Source organism: Anoplopoma fimbria, chromosome 8 (assembly GCF_027596085.1).
Source record: "Anoplopoma fimbria isolate UVic2021 breed Golden Eagle Sablefish chromosome 8, Afim_UVic_2022, whole genome shotgun sequence".
NCBI classification, from domain to species: domain Eukaryota; kingdom Metazoa; phylum Chordata; class Actinopteri; order Perciformes; family Anoplopomatidae; genus Anoplopoma; species Anoplopoma fimbria.
This window is the reverse complement of record NC_072456.1, coordinates 5,446,011-5,468,026: the sequence shown is the minus strand read 5'-3', so window position 1 is coordinate 5,468,026 and position 22,016 is coordinate 5,446,011. Positions and strand designations below refer to the sequence as shown.

The window sequence follows — 22,016 nt, the reverse complement described above, 5'->3', positions numbered from 1 at the left end:
AATTAAATTATACACTGTGCATCATTTTAATTTAAACTAACTGGTGGTTAAAATTATAGCTGCTAAACAACAGTATCCATTATTACAAAATGGAAAGAATGACACCATAACAAACCTTAAAGAGAAGATCAAAACCCAAGGACCAGACAAGGAGGACTTTAATCAGAGAGGGAATGAAGAGTCCAAAGATGACTGGAGAGCTCCACAGCAAAGATTGGAGTTTTTGTCCAGAAGAACACTTCAAGCCGTTCAGTCCACAGAGCTGAACTTTTCGAACTTTGGAAATGGAGAAAGAAAGCAAATACTTTTAAGAGAAAAAGGGTAAAAATGTGTCTAGCCTCTGTGCAGTTTGGAGTCTCCCACATGGCTTTTGCCAAAATCCAAACGCGTTATCTTTTTTTGCTTAAAACAATCTTTTCATTTTATAATAATGGATTTAATGGTGCTTCGTTATATCATGTGACATTTAAATTGCTAACTCAGAAGATGAAATAAAGACAAAAGAATCATTGTTAAAGAGCATTAGTTTAATTTTACAAAATCTGAAATGTGAGATTAATATATCAATCATCATCTCACTTTGGCTGTTCTGTTTTAGAAAAACTAGCTGACTGAATTAAAACAGATGCCTCTGCATTGAGAGTACGTGAAGCATGATTAGTAGGTGAAAAATATACAGAAGACCGGTAAAGAAATAAAACAATTTAGGAGCATAAAACTGAAATGGATAAAAAAAAATGTTTATTTTTAGCTCCCTGGATTGACAACACTGTCAGAGCAAAAGTTATTGCTATCAACATAAATTGACCATTACTGCAGATTTTTTTACCCTAGTCTTAAAAAAGTCAACTCACATTAACAAAAAAAAGCCATGCTGGTGGCTCTTTGAGGATGTAAAGGTCAAATTAAAATGTTGACCTGAAGATGGCACCAGAACAAAAGTTAGGGATTACTGAAATTGCTAATCTATCCAATAATTGTCAATATATTTAGCTAAAAAACTAAAACTGACAACCGCATGGTGATTGAGGAAATACCCTGGGGATCATGAATGTAGAAAATGTCACAACAATCAATTAGATAGTTGTTAAGATATGTCCATCTAAACCAAAGTGGTGGACTGACACCATCCATTGAGCCATGGCAATTGTGAACCTGCACATGTGTACAAATACAATGCTGTGTGTAAGTGTGCACACTACACTCCAACCCCCCACACCATCTCCATCTTCTGCACGTGGGCCTTGGAGGACTTTGCAAAGGTGCTTTTAACCACGTTGAGAGGAGCTTCCTTGCCGCTGAGGTAGACCTTATTGAAACACATAGGAAGCAGCGACTGCTCCTCCTCCTCCTCCTCCTCCTCTTTTCCTCCTCCTGCTGCTGCTCCTTCTCTACAGCTCCCATTCCTTCCTTCTTGATGAGGGTGCATGAGTGGGCAAAAATGTATCCGGTCATGAAGGCATCGAACCCGGCCCGGTGCGTTCCCGGGTCGGCCTTGGTCTTCTGAGCGTCGGTCTTAGATGGGTGGTTGCTAAACGGTTCTCTCGCTTCGTCTTCCGTTCTGCTCTCGTTTGTGTTGGTTTTTGTGTTTGTGTCCTCGTCGGCCTTGGCTGCTGTTGCAGGGTCTCTGCAGTCTGGGTTGTCTTCGGACACTCCGTTCTCCTCGCCGTCCGTTTTCATGTCCACTCCCTCATTCTGCGGGGTGTTTCCGTCACCGCCCATTAAAGGCTCCCCTTCTGGGCATGTGTCAGCTGGCGTTTCTCTGGGATCCACCTCCATGTGGGGCACTTTGTGCTCAGGGGCTCCGTCACAGCCGGAGGGGCCGCCCCCTGCCTCGCCTCTACCTCTCTTCCTGTCTCTGTATTTCTTCCTCCTTTGCCTCTTGTCCCCCGTGCCTTTCTCGTCTGCGAGGATGATCAGGTCAGTGTCGTGGGACAACGGACACTGGGTGCCGTTTGGACACCAGCCAAACGCCTGTCAGACAAACAGGGTATTTAATAAAAAAAATGTACACACAAAGACATACCGTGTATTTTGGCTCGCTCTTCTAATTGACACAGAGAAAGACACAGAAGGCCAAAGGGGACTGTGCTGAAACCTAATTTCAAAAACTTTATTTGTTTGATTTCACTTCTGCTTTAGAATGTCAGAAAAAAGGTTGAAACTCACAGAGAAGCGCTCGCAGATTTTAGTCTGTCCCTCAGCAGAAGCCACAGCTGAACACACCCTGTAGTCCACGTAGGTGGACATGTGACCAGCATACTGACAGAACTCTACATGGACGTTAGGCCCGGTCCCTCCAGAGGTCATGGTGCGACTGTTGTCCAGCTTACTGAAGGAGGAGAAGACAATATGAGGGAGTAAAGAGGAGTTTTAAACATCGGCACAACTCCCTTTTTTACAGTCCTGTGATGGCACAATAGTTGTTCCGATATAGAAAAAAGGAAACGCCATCCTGCTCTGCTCTGCACTTCAGCCACATTCTTAATTTCTTTACATTGTGAGATCTTCTGCACTATGGTTGACTTAGAAACAGTTCAATGTAATTCAATTCAAAACACTTCCTTTGTCAATCCAGGGAAGTTCTGATGCACGAAGCGATTCATTCACATACATAAAAACAAACAAAAATATGATCATCTAAGGAAAATGTTGAAATGCAAAAGGGTTGATGGCAGTGGCAATTGTCCTGCTCACAAACAATATCCAAAACCATGAAGGCATTATCTTTTCAAAAAGGAACATTATGCTAAAGAAAAAAAAGTGCAGTCCAGTGTTTAACTGTGCAAGAGACCTCTGTATTTCAAGTAGTTATTATAGAGCTTAACAACCCTTTCTAATCAGTTTTTGCCTTTTTGATTAAAGGATATGAACCAAAAAATCTGTTGGAAATCAAAAAAGAAAAGAAATATCTTTGTAGGTCGGGACAATTTCAACACCTGCGCCTTCAATGAGACACTGACACACACGCACACGCACACGCACACGCACACGCACACACACACACACACACCAGTACTCACCACTTCTTATAGGCATACTCCAGATAGGAGGCGGTGAGCCGGAGCTCAAATTCAGTGACGTATTTAGTGTCGTAGATTCCAGCAGGAAACATCTCAGACAGGTCGGCTGTGAAGGTGGTCAAGCGATCCGGCAGATGTGCATAAAAACTCTGGCAGAAAAAGATATTGCATTAAAAAAACAATAAAAACAACAGTCCGTTAATAAGAGCAGCGTGCTGTGAAAGAGGCATGAGGTTCAAAAGCCAAAATTACATTAAGTTAAGCATCAATCATTAAACTAGAGGAGCTAGAACCCCTGGCACTTTTGCTTAGATAAAATACTTGAACAAGAAAGCGATCATCAAAATAGTTGTCGATTCATTTTCGGGCAACCATCTAATAGAGTAACTGACTTTGCAGCTCAAATACTACCTACTAGGTTTCTTTCTTTGAGGTAAATATGTGAGAGTTACATAGTTGAAAGTTAACAGTAAACACAATAACTTGGTGGTACCTGGTAGAGGAAGGCTATGTCGATGAGGCCGTTGTGGAACACCACGGGCTTCCTGGCTCGCAGCAGTTCAGTGAATAAGGCCCGGATGTTGACCCCCGGTCGTCTAACGCTCCCTGAAGAAGAAAGTAGAGAGAAACAGATGGGGTGAAATCAAATATCATCTCAGGAAGATCAGTTATCTCTGGCAGTGTCATGTTCTGTCTACTCGCATCTCGTCCTAAACAATGGTTATCAGGATGCGTGCATCTTGGCATGCATGAACCAAAGAAATTTCAATAAAAATAACTATCCCATATTAAAAAACAAAAAAAGAATAATCAAAATTAAGAAAAAACAATTTAGAAAAATGAGTGCAGTCCACAGCGTTATTTGCATACCATTCATAATTCCAAAGCGGAACTCCACTGATTTCAAACATCAAAGTCTGCTTACAGGTCTTGGGGAGTACTAAAGCCTATGTGAGTAAAACTTGTATAAATCCTTTTCTGGCACCAAACACAAAACAGGAGGGTACAGACAGGTACAATTAAGCAACATACCCTCACAGGTCCATGGTATGTTGTGAATATACCACAGCTAATGGGCGGGAAGCAGAGTGGAGGCGGGAACGACAGTTGCTATGGAACTTACAATAGCAGCTAGCATATTTTGTGGCAAGCTAGGGATATATGGATTTCATTATTTGGCTCTTTGTTTACATTATTTGTATGTTGCCATTTATTGTGCAACCACTGAGAAACTGACCAGCGTTAGTAGGAGGATTTTGATAACCGTTTGAACTAGGCTTGGCGTGTTGCTCAGCAAGAAAAGGAGGATGTTGCTCTACATTTTCAGGTCCCAGAGTTTTGGTTGCCAATAGCTCTGGAAAGAGGTTTCACACTTGTGGCCACTAAGGGCCACTAATGTCTCCTATGTCAGATAGTTTGTGAATCGTGGTGCTGGAGGATGTGGTTGGTGTCTACCTGCTGCGTTCCTACTTGCTTGTATATTATGGGCAACACTGTGGAACCTTGTCTTTAAGTAGCTCTTCATGTTTGTTTGTTTTCTGAAGATGGGCACTGCTCAATCCACTCTAACATACATATTAACTAGCAAATTTTAGCAGCCAACTTTGTTACTTTGCATTTGCAACCTGCTCTGTGATGGCCGAAGTGATGCCCCCGCTGAACCTGTCGCTGAGCAACCATGACAACACGTTACTCTAACGTTTTTTTCTCTCAGATGTGGAGTGATGCTGAGACTGCAAAAGGATTTAAGCTTTGTTTATACTGGCGCTCTGCACCGTAGCTCAAAGCTCTGCAAATGGCAAGCAAGCTCCGAGCATGCAGGGAGGCGTTTATACCCTAGAATATGCGCTGTTCGTTGCATTATTCTTCGGGATTGTAATTATCTGTAATCTCGTATCTAATATTCCTGGACTACTTTATTGCCTTTGTACAAGCCCTGTAAAGAAAGTATTACATGTATTAGAAAGAAAAGCAGGTTGAATATCAGGTAAACAATTTGATTTGGCTTTTACTCAAAGGAAGGTTTTTAAGACCTCCTGTTTGCTTTCTTTGCATAATCCCCAGACATGTTGGTAGAGCTTTTATCAGTGGTCACGTGATCGAGCGCGGCGCCCACTTGCAGAGCCTTCATGCACGATGCGCAGGCCGTTCTACATAATTTTCTGGCTCATGTGCCTCGCGCAGGCTTCACTATGATGAGTACAAACTGAGTTTTGGACATCATGGCAGTTTTATGTGGGTATGACATTGCGGGCTATTGAACCAATCATATGGTTTGCTTTGAGCTATCGGTTTTATACTAGAAAACGCATATAACAACAAAGAACAGCATGTCAGTATAGTCACCTTATTGTTGCCCTTGAGGTAAGGGATTCCACTGGCGTACTGCTTGTTAAAGTCAAACCCATGCTGGACCAGGAACTTGACTGACTGGGGCTCTATGATGTACTCCTCTGAACACAGCAGGGTGAGGTTATACACCTGGACCAGGTACGTGTCTGCAGCCTGGGGGAAAGAAGAGGTAGAAGATAAAACTTCACAGCCATGACACAGATGTATGCAGTGGCATATCCTCTGATCTAAAGATCAAGACACATGACATGTGATGATGGTGATGTGGGATAAGTATCATAGATCACGTTATGATCATCAGAAATATATAAAAACTGTTTTATGCAATCAGAAAAGGCATCATCTTATTGTACCTTGTCGTCCAGTTTCTTGTAGCAGGCGATTCCCAGGGAGAGGATAGAGCGAGAGCGAGCCGCATGGCATATGGCTTTGTATCGGTCCTCTATAGATCTGAAACATGACAGCGTGGGTCAGGTGACAACCAAATACTATGAGTCGGCTAGAGATGGCATGGCACCGACTTGAAACTGCAATTATTTTATTTATTTTTTACATCCAAGGCTTCTTGCAAAACAACCCGCTGATGCTCTTTCAGGTGAATGAAAAAGGAAAAGGAAAAGCAAGAAAGTGCATAAAGGAACAACTGAAAGGTTTACTCACTCTGCCAGCAAGGACTTCCTGTTTCCGAGACCACTCAGCTCCTACAAAAGCACACAGGGAACAATTGCTACTTTAATTTGTACATTGACGAAACCATGGGACAAAAGTTATGTTGTTTAATGGCTCTATAATTGTATTGTATTGTATTGTACAATTGAGACATTATGTTTTGGTGAGAGAAATGTTATTACACTGTGGTCAGTCTGATGACTCAGTTATAATATGTATTAAGAGTTTTGCCAGGTAATAATCCACCATGAGTTTTGCTTCTTTTTTTTCCCCCAATAAAAAAGGAAAACTAGAAGTCTTAGAGGACTGAACCCATTTGTCTGTTGGGGTAACACGTTCGTGGTGTGTGTTTCAATGTACAATTTGTTCACGTTAGCTCTTACCTCTGCTCACAGGTTTTTACGCTGCTAACAGAGTAAAACTATAATTCCACGCACTTAAGAGTGCATTTAACTCTGCTACACGCTGGTCGGACAGATACACAAGCTTGCACTTACCGTGTCCAGTGCAACGAAGGAAGCCGTTTTAATGGCCAATACCATAGCAGCCCAGAGCTCTTTGAAGTTATCATTCTGTACATCAATAACGGGTACGACTAATGAAGACACCATGTTTGTCCCAATTTAGCTTGATGAGTGCGAACGACTCTTAATGGCGCCTGAAACTTTTTCTGCAATTAACGTTACCGGTGGCTTCCTGGAATATGAGCTAGCTTAGTATACGAACTTGCAAACGTTTCCATTATCAGCTGCTACATGCAGTACCATTTCTCGTTTCTTACTTGTTATATTATATGCATACATTCAGTAATTAGTTGAGCAGTTGTTAATTCATAAACACGTTATCGGGTCGACAGCTATCTGCGCTCCACCATAAACATTTCAACGTGTTTCTCGTGGTCCTGTGACAAAAACCCCGTAGTAGTTGGACTTTTGCCTGAAAGCAAATAAAACGTGTTTGCCACTACATGTATGCTCAACATTTTTATAATTAATAAATATATATATTTATTGGAAATTATGTATTCTTAATTTAAGTTTTACTTCTCCGTTTTTACTTTTTGCTTTTCAATAAAAATTCCAAGCAGGCGTTTACGATAGACGCACATAAACACTAACGTTACGTCACACCACTTTACTGTCGAGGTTAAGTGCGCCATTTTGGCTCAAACAAAGTCAGAAACAGTATATCTTCGATAAAGTATTTTAAATTGTATCCATTTAATACGATGTATAAGTATTCAGGACACTACTCTGGTTTCCACGAAATAACACTTAATGCTATTGTAACTTTTTTGACACCGCGTAAGTAACGTTGGTTGGCGAAAAGTAACGTTAATGATTAAAAAAACCCCAGCTGAGTTTCACTGCCAGCCAAGCTATCTTGACGTTTGCTAAATTTAGCTTTGCAGCTTGTTTTAACCTCCGCGATGGGTGGCTGCTCCGCTCCAAACTGCTCCAATTCAACCAGCATCGGTAAACAGCTGTTTAGGTTCCCCAAAGACCCTGTCCGTAAGAAGAAATGGGTGGTGAACTGTCGACGTGACTTCGAGCCAACTCCTCACTCCAGACTCTGTCAGGTAGCGTTAGCTAAGTTTACACAGAGTTTGACATGTTTGTGACCTATCACTACTTTATTAAATTGCTATTATGGAGACTATGGATACGTTCAAAATAAGACCCAGAGTTAAATTGGATATGACTTTAAATATAACGATGAATTGTCTTCTGGGCTCAGTTGATGTCACTACAAACAGTTACATTTCTTTCCTTCTGCTACATCTGAAATTTGCACTCAATGTATGAATGTTCCTGTGTTGGGTGTATCATGAGTTTGCTAAAATGTATGTGTATTCCTGTCTTGTTCCATCAAGGACCATTTTGAGCAGAGCCAGTTTGAGGAGATAGCTAGGTCTCCAGCTGGGGGAAAGAAGCTGAAGCCCAATGCCATCCCCACTCTGTTCACTATCGGAGACCCTCCTTACCCAGCAGTCACTATTCCATACATCTTGCTGCCCATGAAACCCGAACCAGGTAAATGTCCAAAGAAAAAAGGGATGGCAAATTTTGAACAACTAGTAGGCAGTCAATAAATCAGAAATGTATTGCACTTACCTGTATGATATATTTGTGCAAAATGCAGAAACAGGAAATACAACACTAGTTAGACGTTGCTTTGTGTTTACAGTGGAGAAGGAGCTGAACTTCGGGGACCATGGCTATGCAAGACGTACCGCTCTGCCTGGCCTGGAGGAGGAGGATGCAGACAGGACGGCAGAGGACCAGCAGCCCTGCACACAGTGTCATCTCCTCAAAAAACAGCTGGAGCAGGAGATGCAGCATACTGCGAGGCTACAAAAGGAGGTAGAATGGCTGCTGGTCTCTCTTTCAACAAATGAATGTCTCAAATATGTTTTAGTTTTTTCTTCAAAGGGCCCTATTTATATATTTTAACACCACTAAATCATTACCTTAGTCAGAGAGTTCAAATTGTACACCTGTGGTCAGATGTTTTGGGAAAAATACTTCAAAATGATCACGCTAATTATTTGACTATTGATTTTGATGTGCGCCGCTGCCATTTTAATATCTGTAAGCGAAATATGAGTGTGAATGTTCCATAAATTGCCCTATTAAGCTTTTTTTTTTTTCTCTGTCAGGCAGAGGAGATGAAGAAGCGCCTGTACCGGCTCGACCGGATCGAGAAGGGTCTCCAGAACTTTCTGTATGAGGACCAGATTCGCGCCCTGTCCCTCACCAAACGCTCCCGGCGCGCTGTCTGGTCTCCGGAGACCATCCTAAAGGCCCGAAAGATCCGCTGCGCAGTTGGCACAAAAGGCTACGAGTACTTAAGAGAACTGGGTTACCCTTTGCCCTCCTACAGGACTCTATGTAACCGCCTGGAGACTAAGATCATGGTGACGACTGACATGAGTTGTGAGGAGCTGGCAGAGCTGAGCCTGGGCCTCATGGCCACTTGTAACAGTCCCACAGACGTAGTTGGGGAAAACGATGAGGAGGAACTCATAGGCGTGTTGTCCTGATCGTGGCAGTGGGCACGACTTGCTGACTCTAACCAAGAGGAGAATGCGCCGAATGCTGGCGCATTATGCTTCTTCTCTCATGTTCTGCACCACTAAGACATGGCTTTGCTCTACTCATGCGAGATGCTGGGGCTCAAGTCAGCCCCATCATTGTGATCCTGATGTTTCTTACCACGATGAAGATGCTGAGCTGCAGTGTGTGAGAAGACGTAGTCTGTGACCAAGAAGACTACCATGGAGTGTGTGGAACGTGTAGACATAATTTGCACAAAGCCTGTTGACTTTGTTGCTTGTGTTTATGGCAAATTTAATGTGTTTTAAACTGACTGTTTACATGCACAATAAAACCCTGGTAGTATTCAGGATACTCAAATGTACTGAGAGCAAATATACTCATGTCCTGAGTTAGAAAACTTGCCGTGGCATGTATAAACTGTTTCCTGTACATGATGCAAGCTTAACTTTTCTTTGTTAGAATTCACCAAAAGTATTTATCATATAATGGTGTACACGCATACGGGATACAAGTTGGTGTCTAGGAAGATGTTTGCATTTAAACATAAATAGGTGGTTTCAAACTATGCTGTTTTAATTAACCCCTTCTACAAATCATTCAAATGCTTTTGGGAAAATTAGGGTTGAATTCATGTAGCCAATTTCGATCACATTTGCGAAGCTAAAACCTTAGGTACCTTAAGTAAACCCTCCGTTGGTAAATAACTACCGGTAGTGTGATTCTACAATAGATAGGTTGAACATTTCTGGCTTGCAGTGCAGTTGTAGTTACCACAAAGGGTATCAGAAAGAGCTCCTACTGGTCACATGACATTCAATAGCCCAAAAAACACTGGCACTGTGAGAAAAATAAAGTGATTGTAATGAATGCCCTGCATTTTTTCATTGTGTGAATGTGAGGAAGAGAGACGTACTAAATAGTGCATGCAGGTCTGCACTGTATATCAGGTAGCTTGCAGTAACAAATAAACAGTATTGTTGCCATCACTACACTGGTTACATCACAACTGACACGAACAGCTCTACTAGTGAAAAAAAACAACTTCAATTCCACTGAAGAAACTAAATACTACCAACACTGGCCTATCAGAGGTGTATCTTCTGTCCGAGTTATCTTTACCCTGAGTGAGAAGAGAGACATTTACTTTTGCCCAGGTCGGACTTTAAGCATCTAACTCACATGAGAGATTAGGTATTTGTTTAGCAGTGGCCGTGTTACCTGAGCCTAGGTGGAAAGATTAATATGAAAAGTTTTCAAAAGATTATTTCATACAGGTTTGTGAGGACCGGCCAATGCAGCTTTACAGTTCACTAGTACAGTGCAGTTTACTTTCACATACAACACAATTCTTTGCACTGAGTCTCTCACTGTGAATTCGTCCGGCTGATTGTCATTGATTTTGGCCTGTTCCAAAAGTGCAACCATAGTTTTTGTTTGTCACATGGTGGCATTCACCTCTCCACAGTTGAAAGCTGGAGCCATGCATAGTAAAGTAAATATACTCAAGCAATTTGATCAATATGACATACAAGGAGTTCTTTGGATGGTAAACGAGATTTAGAGTCTAGAGCAGGGGTCTCAAACTCAATTTGGCTTGGGGCCACTGCTGGTATTGTCGTCTCATAGGAGGGCCACTTCAACGTTCAAGCACTACAAGAAAGCGCAATATTTTTATGTTTTTAATAACTTATTGAAACATTGCACTGAACCAACACATACAATCCCTGAATACATTTGTGCTTTATTCTATTTCTTGCCAGAGACCTGGCAGCGCTTCTGCTCACACAGCTGAGCAACATTTGCCCTGATCAAGGTTACAGTAGAAACTCTGAGTACAGCTTCAACATGGGCATCACTAAGTACTTGCATTTATTAAAGTTCATAGTCAAGAAAAGTTTTTCACACAGATACGTGCTTCCAAAAAGGCACATTACCCGACTGAACATTTTTGACAGCTCAGGGAAGGATGGAAGTAATTCTCTCATGAATTGTCCAGTCATGTCTGCTTTTCCCTGTGCCTCTCTGAATTTAGCTTTTAGATCACTGTTGCACTGCAAGTCAATAAGTTCCATTTGCAACATACTTGGGACACTCTCCACATCAGCTGAGAAGGGGTCAGCAAACAGCTGGAAAGTGTCACAGTGTGCCTTGAAGTCAGCAAAACGCTGATCAAACTCCTGCAGAAGGTTTTCACTAGCACAGGCATATTCACCACCACTGAAGGCTGTGCCCTCCTCCACGAGAGACCTGCATGTTGTGAAATGGCTGAGATATTTTACAGAAAGCTGAGTTTTCCACAATTTCAGTTTAGCGGAGAAGGCTTTCACATTTTCATAAGCTGCAGTGATAAGCTGACCAGGGCCCTGGAGCTTCAGGTTAAGGATGTTCAGCTCCTGTGTTAAGTCCACTAGGAATGCAAGGTCCATAACCCACCCTGGATCATCAGGTTCAGGAACATCCATTCTGTCATCTTCCATGAATTTCTTCACTTCTGCTCTTAAGTCAAAAAATCTCTTCAGGACACTACTAAATGATGTACTTTTACTAAAGTAAAGTACATCACCATATGTTGTAAAAAGGCCCTGAACTGGCGGTGCTGTAAACTCCTGGACCTGATGTAACTGATACATCTCAGGACAACAGACATGACATGCTGCACAGTGCCTGTTGGTGTACGATGCAGTGCAGAACGACTGCTGGATCTGCATTTTCCTCTAACTTTCTTTGAACTAGCGCTACCAGTCGGTCATAGACGGGGCTCCATCCGTGGTAATGCCCACCAGTCTGTTCGCACAGCTCCTGAAATATATCCTTGGCTGTGGTGCATTGGACACAAACTCAGCAGCTCTTCTGCTTTATCGGGGACTGTTATTGCCGACGGACAGGTGTCGGTATGTGACTGCAGACCACATTAGGCTACATTATTTTCTTACTTTTCTTTTATCTCGCCGCGTACGCATCACTTTGATTTATTTTGTCAGAGAGAGACATATATACGTATAATGTCCCGCTGGGCAGCAACTTAAAAAACTTTCTTTTGGAGGTGTTGTGAACGCAGCGCGCTGGGACGAATGTCCGCGTTTAATAGAAACGAGGCAGCCAGCCAGGCACGGAAGAGAACTCTCCATGGCAACGCTGCTGTAACTCTTCATGGCAACGCTGCTGTCACTGTCACTCATTGAGAATGTTTCTCTGCTTGCATCAAGCCCGGTCGATGTCCCGCCCCCGAGAGCCATATACCCCACCGTGATTGGTAGGTTCGTTCAGCTCCGCACACAACACTGTAAAGTGCCATTCATATAAAACTCGCGGGCCGCACTAACATTAAACTTTCATATTAAGGTGGGGGCCACAAAATATCGTCTAGCGGGCCGCAATTGGCCCACGGGCCGCGAGTTTGAGACCCCTGGTCTAGAGTCACGTTCTGCAGGGGCGGCGGTGCTTTGAGCTAAATGCTAACGTCGGCGTGATATGCTAATGAAAACGATAACATGTTGATGTTTAGTAGGTATAATGTTTACAATATTCACCACCATCTTAGTTTAGTGTGTCAGCATGCTAATACTAAACACAGTAAGTACAGCTGAGGGATGGCATATTTTATTTGGGAAAAAATTGACCAGGACACCTTGTCGGGGGGGGTTGAAGGTGGGGCGGGGCACGGGGGGGTGGGGGGTCATTTTCTGGGCGGTCATGTGGAGGATGCTGCTGCTTTAATAGTATTTTATTATTATTCAATTATACCGGTATATTATATTATATAGATAGAACAAGATATTTACAGTTGGTTTATTAAAAATGCTTTTCAGTAAAAGTCAATAACAATAACTCCAATAACAAATGATAATTTTATTCAAAATGTATTTATTCAAAATGCTTGAGTCAACAATTCCTGTAATGAATGAACAGCACAATGAAAGAAATAATGTTGCATCTTAACATCCTTCACTTAACAAGTTAACAATAACTCTGAACTCGAAATAACACTCACTTAGCCTCAGTAATGAACAAAATATCTGTTTTGTAGGGCTATTGGGGGGGAATTAACCAATGAGCTGATTTACAATCATTGAAAATAATTAAAATAAATAACAAATGAGCTCATTTACAATCAGGTAGCCTATTGGAGAAAATAAATTAACAAATGAGCATAATACAAAAAAAAACCTCTGCATCCTCGTTCCCTGGTCTGAGAAAGTACTGTGTGATCGAGCTAGCACTACCCTCGCCTCGGATGTTTTGTGCTTCTCGGTGTCCAGGTGGATTTTCAGATCTCTTGCACCTCCATTGGACACCGAGACATATGTGCCTGCTTTGCACACTGTGCAAAGGCTTCCCATTTGTCTCGACCCGGTCTGAAAGCCGGGAAACTCTTTAGTAATTCGTCGGTAAACGAGCACTTGCGCTTCGGCATGTTGCTTGCGTATGACTGACAGTCACGTTGTCTCCGTTGTGATTAATAGGGCTGACAGCATAGGGGCGGGGATTAGGCTACGTCGCACGCAGCGCCGTGGGCAGTGCCCTAGTGCATGTAAATGTAATGGTCCAAAGAAGGTCATTTTAAAAACACTTTCTAAAAATAACCCGGGACACCCGGGACAGGACGTGAAATACGGACATGTCCCGGGAAATACGGACGTATGGTCACCCTAACTAAACACAGTAAGTACAGCTGAGGGATGGCACTATTTTATAAAAAAATTGACCAAATATTAGCACTAGAGGAAACGTTAAGGGATCACGCAAGTCATAAGGGATCATTTTCTGGGCAACATGAATGTCGTTAATTATGTTGGTGCCAATCCATCGATGAGATGTTAAAATATTTCCCAGGATAAGTGATAACTTTTACCTGCTGGCGGGGCAATAAAAAGTCAGGGAATCACCAAAGTCATAAGACTTCATCCTCTGGGCACCATGAACAATCTGTACATAATGTCATGGCAATCCATCCAATAGGCAGCTGTGATATTTCAATCTGGACCAACTGACTTACAGATTGACTCCCCAACCATTGAGCTAGCATGGCTAAGAATATGTAAAAGTTATACGGCGGAAAGCCCCAATGGATAATTGCAGTAAATGTGGAAACAGTGCTCCTCTACAACAGCCTATGTTTAAAAAGTGATCTATTAGAAAATAAGTTAAACTGATTCCATTATAAATGTCTCAAGAGCTTTGCCTCGCTGCTCCACCAGTCTCAGCTGGGAGCCAACACCACCCTGCTTAAGGCCCCTGGGCCGTAAGCTGCTGACTGCACTTTTTGCCATAGTTCGCACCTTTAGTGCTGTTGGCACCGTTAGCTGCGAGCCGCCAGCTCAGCCGTCGCCATTGTGAGGAGCCATTGTGAGGCAATCACAATGCTCCCAGTCTCATATAAAGCACCGGTACCGTTATTTATTTCACCTGTGCTTCTCCTTCCTGTAGGAAAAGAAGGAGAAAAATACCTATAGAATGACTCACCTTTGTAGCTCAATTTGCACTGGTGATTTAGACACTTTCAAATTAAAGTCCTGTCCCACCAAGGGGTGTTTGATTTGATGTGTTTGAGGTTTCTCACGAAGGAGGTGATAGCATACTGATACTGGGTCTCTCTCTCTCTCTCTCTCTCTCTCTCTCTCTCTCTCTCTCTCTCTCTCTCTCTCTCTCTCCCCCCAGTTTGTTTGATTTGGGGGAAGTGCTTAGTCAACCCCACAGGCTTTATAAACAACAGGGGTTTACTCTCTGTGTTTATGTGGGTCACAGGACAGAGAGTGGACAGAGGTAAGTTTGGACAGCATTTCTCTTTGACTTTTATTTCAAAGGGGTTTATTATGAAATATGCTAACCAATCGTATTTGATTTGAAGTTTTTGCATAAGAGGGGTAAAAGTTCAGGGTTTGTTAGTGTACTTTTCGCTCCTCAAAATAATCTGAATTCAGCAAGTAGCCACTGTTTAGGGGACACACAAATAACGTTCCTTCATGTTGGTAAAACTGGAGCTGTTATGTTGTTTTCCAGACACAGACCCACTGATTGAGATCAAATTTGCAATTTAATAATTTAACTTAAAATTAATTTTAAATCAACAACTAAAAGGGCACATTTATTGAGAGTTTGGATATCACCGTGGCTGTAAATATCTCTGTCCCAGCCTCTCTTTATCTTTTCTGTCTGGTCCATTTGTCCCCCTCCCGACATTCTTCTGTCCGTTCTAGCTGTTTACCCCATAACAAACTCTTTTTGCCGATTATCTCCACATACGGTGAGAGAGACAACGAAGGTTTACTCTTTGAATTATTTGGGGATCAGACTGCCTGGACATTTGGCTCAGTGCAAGGGGGAAAACTGCCAAAGATTGAATCTGCTTTTATTCCAGACTGTGCACGTGCTGCCCCTGCACTGTAGTATGCAGACTGCTTTTGTGATTTTGTTTAGATTATTGCTTCATTGGCATTTAAAGGGCTACACAGCTCGCATGTGTGACAAAGTTCAAAGTCCCTATTGGTCAAAGTAACATGGGGCATTGCACGTCTTTCTCTTCTGGTAGATTCGGTCAAGTCAGCCAGGGGGAGGGACAATGAGCGGTCTCTCGTTGCGGTGGATGTACGCGGTGGCCCTGCCGGGTCTCCTTTGGGCCTCGCATGTCAGCCTGATAGTGGAGGGGGACAACGACGCCTCCAGGATCTGCAAGCTTGCCCCCAACTGGATGATAAAGGGACAGGCGCCCATGCAAGAGCTGCTGGGAAACGTGGTCGTGGTGGCGCTGTTGAAGGCCAGCTGACAGTTCTGTCTCACTCAGGCCTCCAAGTAAGAAGAGCACACACAGACAGATGATCAAAATTGTAATTTTAAAAGAGTAAGATCATTATTTAAGGTTAAGGTTAAGAAATACAGTGGATATAAAAAGTCTACACACCCCTGTTAAAATGCCATGTTTTTGTGATGTAAATAAATGAGACCAAGTTAAATCATGTCGGAACTTTTCCCACCATTAATGTGACCTATAACGTGAACAATTCAATTGAAAAACAAACTGAAATCTTTTAGGGGAAAAAATAAAAAATAAAAAAGTAAAATAATGTGGTTGCATAAGTGTGCACACCCTCTTATAACTGGGGATGTGGATGTGCTCAGAATTAACCAATCACATTCAAACTCATGTTAAATAGTAGTCAGTACTCACCTGCCATCATTTAAAGTGACTCTGATTAATCCCAAATAAAGTTCAGCTGTTCTAGTAGGATTATCCTGACATTTTCTTAGTTGCATTTTACAGCAAAAGCCATGGTCCGCAGAGAGCACCAAAGCATCAGAAGGATCTCATTGTTGAAAGGTATCAGTCAGGAGAAGGGTACAAAATAATTTCCAAGGCATTAGATATACCATGGAACACAGTGAAGACAGTCATCAAGTGGAGAAAATATGGCACAACAGTGACATTACCAAGAACTGGACGTCCCTCCAACATTGATGAAAAGACGAGAAGAAAACTGGTCAGGGAGGCTTCCAAGAGGCATACAGCAACATTAAAGGAGCTGCAGGAATTTCTGGCAAGTACTGGCTGTGTACTACATGTGACAACAATCTCCTGTATTCTTCACATGTTTGGGCTATGGGGTGGGGTGGCAAGACGGAAGCCTTTTCTTACCAAGAAAAACATCCAAGCCCGGCTAAATTTTGCCAAAACTTACATGAAGTCTCCCAAAAGCATATGGGAAAATGTGCTATGGTCTGATGAAACCAAGGTTGAACTTTTTGGCCATAATTCCAAAAAGTATGTTTGGCGCAAAAACAACACTGCACATCACCCAAAGAACACCATACCCACAGTTAAGCATGGTGGTGGCAGCATCATGCTTTGGGGCTGTTTTTCTTCAGCTGGAACCGGGGCCTTAGTCAGGGTGGAGGGAATTATGAACAGTTCCAAATACCAGTCAATTTTGGCACAAAACCTTCAGGCTTCCGTTAGAAAGCTGAAGATGAAGAGGAATTTCACCTTTCAGCACGACAACGACCCAAAGCATACATCCAAATCAACAAAAGCATGGCTTCACCAGAAGAAGATTAAAGTTTTGGAATGGCCACCCAGAGCCCAGACCTGAATCCAATTGAACATCTGTGGGGTGATCTGAAGAGGGCTGTGAACAGGAGATGCCCTCGCAATCTGACAGATTTGGAGCTCTTTTGCAAAGAAGAGTGGGCAAATATTGCCAAGTCAAGATGTGCTATGCTAATAGACTCCTACCCAAAAAGACTGAGTGCTGTAATAAAATCAAAAGGTGCTTCAACAAAGTATTAGTTGAAGGGTGTTCATATTAATGCAACCAGGTTATTGTAAGTTTTTTATTTTCCCTTCTAAAGGATTTCAGTTTGTTTTTCAATTGAATTGTTCACATTATAGGTCACATTAAAGGTGGAAAAGGTTCGGACATGATTTATCTTTGTCTCGTTTTTTTACATCACAAAAAACCTGGCATTTTAACAGGGGTGTGTAGACTTTTTATATCCACTGTATATTCAAAGATGTTGAGGCATTACAACGATTTGGCCGCAGTCCTTTTTCAAAGAAGACTTTTTCAAAGAATATGTTCCTTGTCAGCTCATGCTACACCCTTCCATCAAGTTCACGGACAAAAGCACTATTTACATGTGTAGGGATTATACAAAGTAAGACAATACGTCTTTAGATGCTTTAAAAATAGGAGGTTATAAAAATCTTAATTTGTGTACATATGTTTCAGCCAAATCAAATTGTTTGCAGGACATTCAACCTTCGTTTCTTTATAGACATATAATACTTGACTTGTTTCTCCACAGGGCTTGTTCAAAGAAAATAAAGTAGTCCATGAATGTGAGATATGAGTTTACAAATTATAAAACCCTCCTCGGCATTGTGCAGGTTGGTTTATGGCGTTTTGCCAGTTACACCTATTGCCTGTGGGTTACACTTATTGTCTTATTAATTCTTCACAGTACATTTTGTGTGTACGCCATCTGGTATTTTGGAGAATAATGCAACAACATGACGGAGTACAAACGAAGCTTAATTGGCCACGGCTCACTTACTTACACAGCTCCCTTCTACGCATACAGTACTGACAATACAAACTCTACAATCTGTCATTGCATTGTTTTGTTCATGTGCGTTCATTCATTACTTTGATATTTGGGGGCGGGCTCCCAGATGCAGCATTTTGGCTAAATTCCTCTTACGTGAAAAACGTTTTGCTGCTGTTCATTCGGTAATAGGAGGATGTACATGTTACAGTACATTCTAATGCGTGTTATAAGTCATAATTTAGAAGCACTTTTTGCTGCTTTCCCATAAGCATTACTGAGTGAGTCTGCTGCAAAATGATGTGTAAACAGTCAGTTCACCTGATTAGCCTTTCTCCTACTCTAACAATTTTCCCTTTCACTCCCCCTCTTTCTGCCCCTCTGTAGAATCGGAGGCCTGCGTGAAAAGCTGAACCGCAGCAACCTGACAGATGTGTCTTTTATGATAGTGAATGAGCGCGAGGCTCACTCCAGAGCCATGTACTGGGAGCTGAAGAGAAGAGCGCCCCCTGGTGTCCCCGTCTACCAGCAGGAGCCCCTTCAAGATGACGTGTGGGAGGCCCTGGATGGTGACAAAGATGACTTCCTGGTCTATGATAGGTAAGGGCTATTTAAAGACACATAGATCAAAAAAATATTGTTTTAATATTATTTCCTCTGTTTTACGTTTTATGTCACAACCCCAGTAGGTTTCAGCTCTCTGATGAGATAAATTATACTATATAAATGATATACAGCATATAAGAAGTGGACGCAGTCATCATGACCTCACCCGTTGGTTTGTGGACTGCCAGTTTGAAGCGTCTGTTGCCTTCTTGTTTTTTTCCAACCAGAAGTGACGCCAGAGGGCGGAGCTAAGTACAACCAAGCGCTGAATAAGATTTGCAGGCGACAAAAACGTTACAATTAACTTCATGAACTTAAAACCCACTGTGAAAGGTTTAAAGTTCAAAGACAAAAACATGGACAAGTCCCAGACTGGACAATGTTGTGGTAGTGCCCTGTCAATCACAGTAAGCCTGCCCTAAAGCATCCCCAAGCTTTATGCTCTATTTGGACCAAAATGTACTAAATGAACATTATGCTGTATTGAAGAAGACTTGAAACTAGAGATTGAGACCATAAACTCATGTTTACAATGTTTACTGAGGTAATAAATCAAGTGAGAAGTAGAGTAATTTTCTTATAGACTTCCATACAATCAGAGGTTTTTTTTGCAGCCAGATGAGTCGCCCCCTGATGTGAGGTACTGGCTTCACCAGTGCCTCACACTTGTTCCCTCTTGTGAAAGATTTTAAATGGAAAACTGTTTATTCAAATGTACTTTGAACGTTCCTGTCTCGGTATTTCAAATGAATTTCAGAGACAAAAATAACTGTATGATTTGTTACTGCATCACATTGCAAAAATTAAGGAAGCAACCAATAAAATTGCAGTGAATCCCATCTGCATTTTGATTCTCTCTCTCTTTCTTTTTCTCCAGGTGTGGTCTGCTCACCTTCCACATCGTACTGCCTTACAGTTACCTGCATAACGTCTACGTAGAGGCCGCAATCAGAGCCACTTATCTTAAAAACATCTGCAATTGCTCTGTGAGTAATCACACACACACACACACATCAAACAATGGTTATCAGGATGCGTGCATCTTGGCATGCATGAACCAAAGAAATTTCAATAAAAATAACTATCCCATATTAAAAAACAAAAAAAGAATAATCAAAATTAAGAAAAAACAATTTAGAAAAATGAGTGCAGTCCACACATTTGCATACCATTCATAATTCAAAGCGGAACTCCACATTTCAAACATCAAAGTCTGCTTACAGGTCTTGGGGAGTACTAAAGCCTATGCAAAATGCTTCCACACACACAGAAAGCTGTGAATAGTAACACCAATTCACGCACAAGAGTTTGTCAGTGTTTAGTACTCACTCATTAATACCCCATTTTAGTTTTAGCTGCACTCACATATTTTTGTATTCATGATGGAAAAAATTACTATGTATAATGTGAAAGAGGTCAGAAGTACAACGCCAAATAAATGATAACAGCATCATGTCTGCTGGATGTAAATGGGTAACTTTATTAGCAACTTCATGGCATGAAAAAGTGTTTTGAGCTTGTTCTGTCAAAAGACATCTTTTGAAATACAAAAATGATTTAATTTCATAAATGAATGAACATGAATTTGATGTTTTGCAGGCTAATGCTACTTTATCAAGTGGCAAGAACAGCCTCATGAATAACGTGACAACGGATTTAAATGTCAACCAGACCACAACAACTACAATACCCACAATTAAAACGGACATGAATAATCCAGAGGGGGGAGAAACAGCTCCTATGGCGAATCATCACCACAGCCATCATCATCATCAGCATCATCATCATCACCCTCATCATTCTCATCACCACGATCACCAATAACACCATCATCACCAGAATCAGTCCCAACATTAGCATGAAACAGGTCAGGATACAACTCTTCATGCTCTCAGTCACCATCACCACCATCCTCAGCATCATCTCCCCCATCATCATCATCATCATCATCATCATCATCATCATCATCCGCAGCAGCAGCAGCAGCAGCAGCAGCAGCCTGGAATGCACAGTCATTCTGGTGAGATGGAAGTGGATAATTAGGATGCCAGGAGTGTTTTTACTAGCTTCTTCCCTCTTATGTAGTATTTTACTTTTGGTGAGATGTTTTTTCTTTGATGGCAGAACAAACAGCCAAACAGCAGTTCATTGAATCTCTTTGAGCAGTAATCAGATTGGTGGGTTTCTTTGCGAGCACCTCCACCCCTCAGTCCTCTGTGTGGACAACGTAGCCGGTGCGTCCCGGTCCTCTCCCATTTATGAAGTCTACGGTGTGAAACCTGCCTGCAGGAGGCCATGGATGGATGTGTGTGTGTGGAGAGATTGGGGTGCGCTGATGGTTACTGTCACCCAGACAGAGTCAGAGGATGTCGTACGATGCTAACGAGCAAAACCTCAGTCAGATTACTGTCCAAACATTTTTCATTTCTGGGATCAGTTTCTTGAGCTGTCAGTCATGTCTCCTTCTGCATCTGGAAGTGATATGCTGTGCTAATACATAACTATGTACAAATAACAAGAGTTTGGAGTACTGTCCTTTATTCATTTGAATGTGTGCAAGCATTTTGGGAAGTGTCATAATAAATTAGATAAGTATTCAATTTAATCATTATAAATCACACCAGCAATCAAAGTATTTTTCACTTACTGGTACTGGTGTTATTTGCAGAATTACTGGATTGACACACTGTACCGATAAATCAATTTTGCATATTTGCTGTGGATTTGAAACTTTGTCACTTCCAATTATATATCTGAATATAGAGTTAACCTTTAGATTGCTTTTCTCCATTAAAAGGAAAATACATTAATGAAATGTTTCTAGTTGTCTTATCTCTTTCTGTGTAGTGACCCTGCACTTCATGTAACTGGAGATGTGAGGTTATCTTGTCCTAAAACTGTCATGGCTGGTGTGTGCAGGGCTACACTGCAGACACTGCGTGGTAACCTGATATCATGTATCGCAGCAGAGACAGTATATGTATGTAGCAGATCAGATACAAATAAGTATCATAGGAATGCGACATATGGCAATGTTTGACAAACTAGCAAGGGATGTGTGGAAAGGGCTGATAAGAAAAGTGGGAGCAGGTGTGCATCTGGGAGGGGACCAACCAGGAAGTCCTGCTAGCTATAGCTTCACACTTTGTCTTCTTATCTAACTCTTGTTATGTTGATATTAGCATATTTTTTATAAATATCAAACTATTCCTTTAAGAATTCGTAAACTGTGCTTTTTCTATTATATTATAGAAAACCTGGAGCTCAC

General features: G+C 41.8%; 3 protein-coding genes across 3 annotated transcripts; 2 read left to right on the top strand and 1 right to left on the bottom strand.

Annotated features, from left to right (window-relative positions):
• Nucleotides 1–1,198: 1,198 nt before the first annotated feature.
• Nucleotides 1,199–6,961, bottom strand: toe1 (target of EGR1, exonuclease). Its single transcript, XM_054602764.1, is given in 10 exon segments — nt 1,199–1,360; nt 1,396–1,974; nt 2,170–2,332; nt 3,024–3,172; nt 3,517–3,614; nt 3,617–3,629; nt 5,370–5,528; nt 5,729–5,825; nt 6,036–6,076; nt 6,542–6,961. Coding segments are annotated over 10 exon segments (1,575 nt in total). The 5' UTR covers nt 6,656–6,961.
• A 235-nt stretch (nt 6,962–7,196) lies between these two features.
• Nucleotides 7,197–9,937, top strand: si:ch73-382f3.1 (uncharacterized protein LOC100151273 homolog). The gene is made up of 4 exons (XM_054603239.1): nt 7,197–7,623; nt 7,918–8,077; nt 8,232–8,407; nt 8,704–9,937. Exons 1-4 carry the CDS (start codon nt 7,474–7,476, stop codon nt 9,085–9,087), a joined length of 870 nt encoding a protein of 289 aa, XP_054459214.1. The 5' UTR covers nt 7,197–7,473; the 3' UTR covers nt 9,088–9,937.
• Nucleotides 9,938–14,780: 4,843 nt separating this feature from the next.
• Nucleotides 14,781–21,563, top strand: selenop2 (selenoprotein P2). Its single transcript, XM_054602723.1, has 5 exons — nt 14,781–14,866; nt 15,633–15,892; nt 18,530–18,742; nt 19,626–19,734; nt 20,348–21,563. The coding sequence occupies exons 2-5, from the start codon at nt 15,663–15,665 to the stop codon at nt 20,570–20,572; spliced, it is 777 nt and encodes a 258-aa protein (XP_054458698.1). The 5' UTR covers nt 14,781–14,866; nt 15,633–15,662; the 3' UTR covers nt 20,573–21,563.
• Nucleotides 21,564–22,016: the final 453 nt, after the last annotated feature.

What these genes read in the sequence shown, in the direction of transcription:
- si:ch73-382f3.1 (XM_054603239.1), top strand. Translation starts at nt 7,474, where the DNA reads ATGGGTGGCTGCTCCGCTCCAAACTGCTCCAATTCAACCAGCATCGGT. An exon ending in CTCACTCCAGACTCTGTCAG is followed by an intron (nt 7,624 to 7,917) that starts GTAGCGTTAGCT and finishes TGTTCCATCAAG; the next exon opens with GACCATTTTGAGCAGAGCCA. An exon ending in CTGCGAGGCTACAAAAGGAG is followed by an intron (nt 8,408 to 8,703) that starts GTAGAATGGCTG and finishes TTTCTCTGTCAG; the next exon opens with GCAGAGGAGATGAAGAAGCG.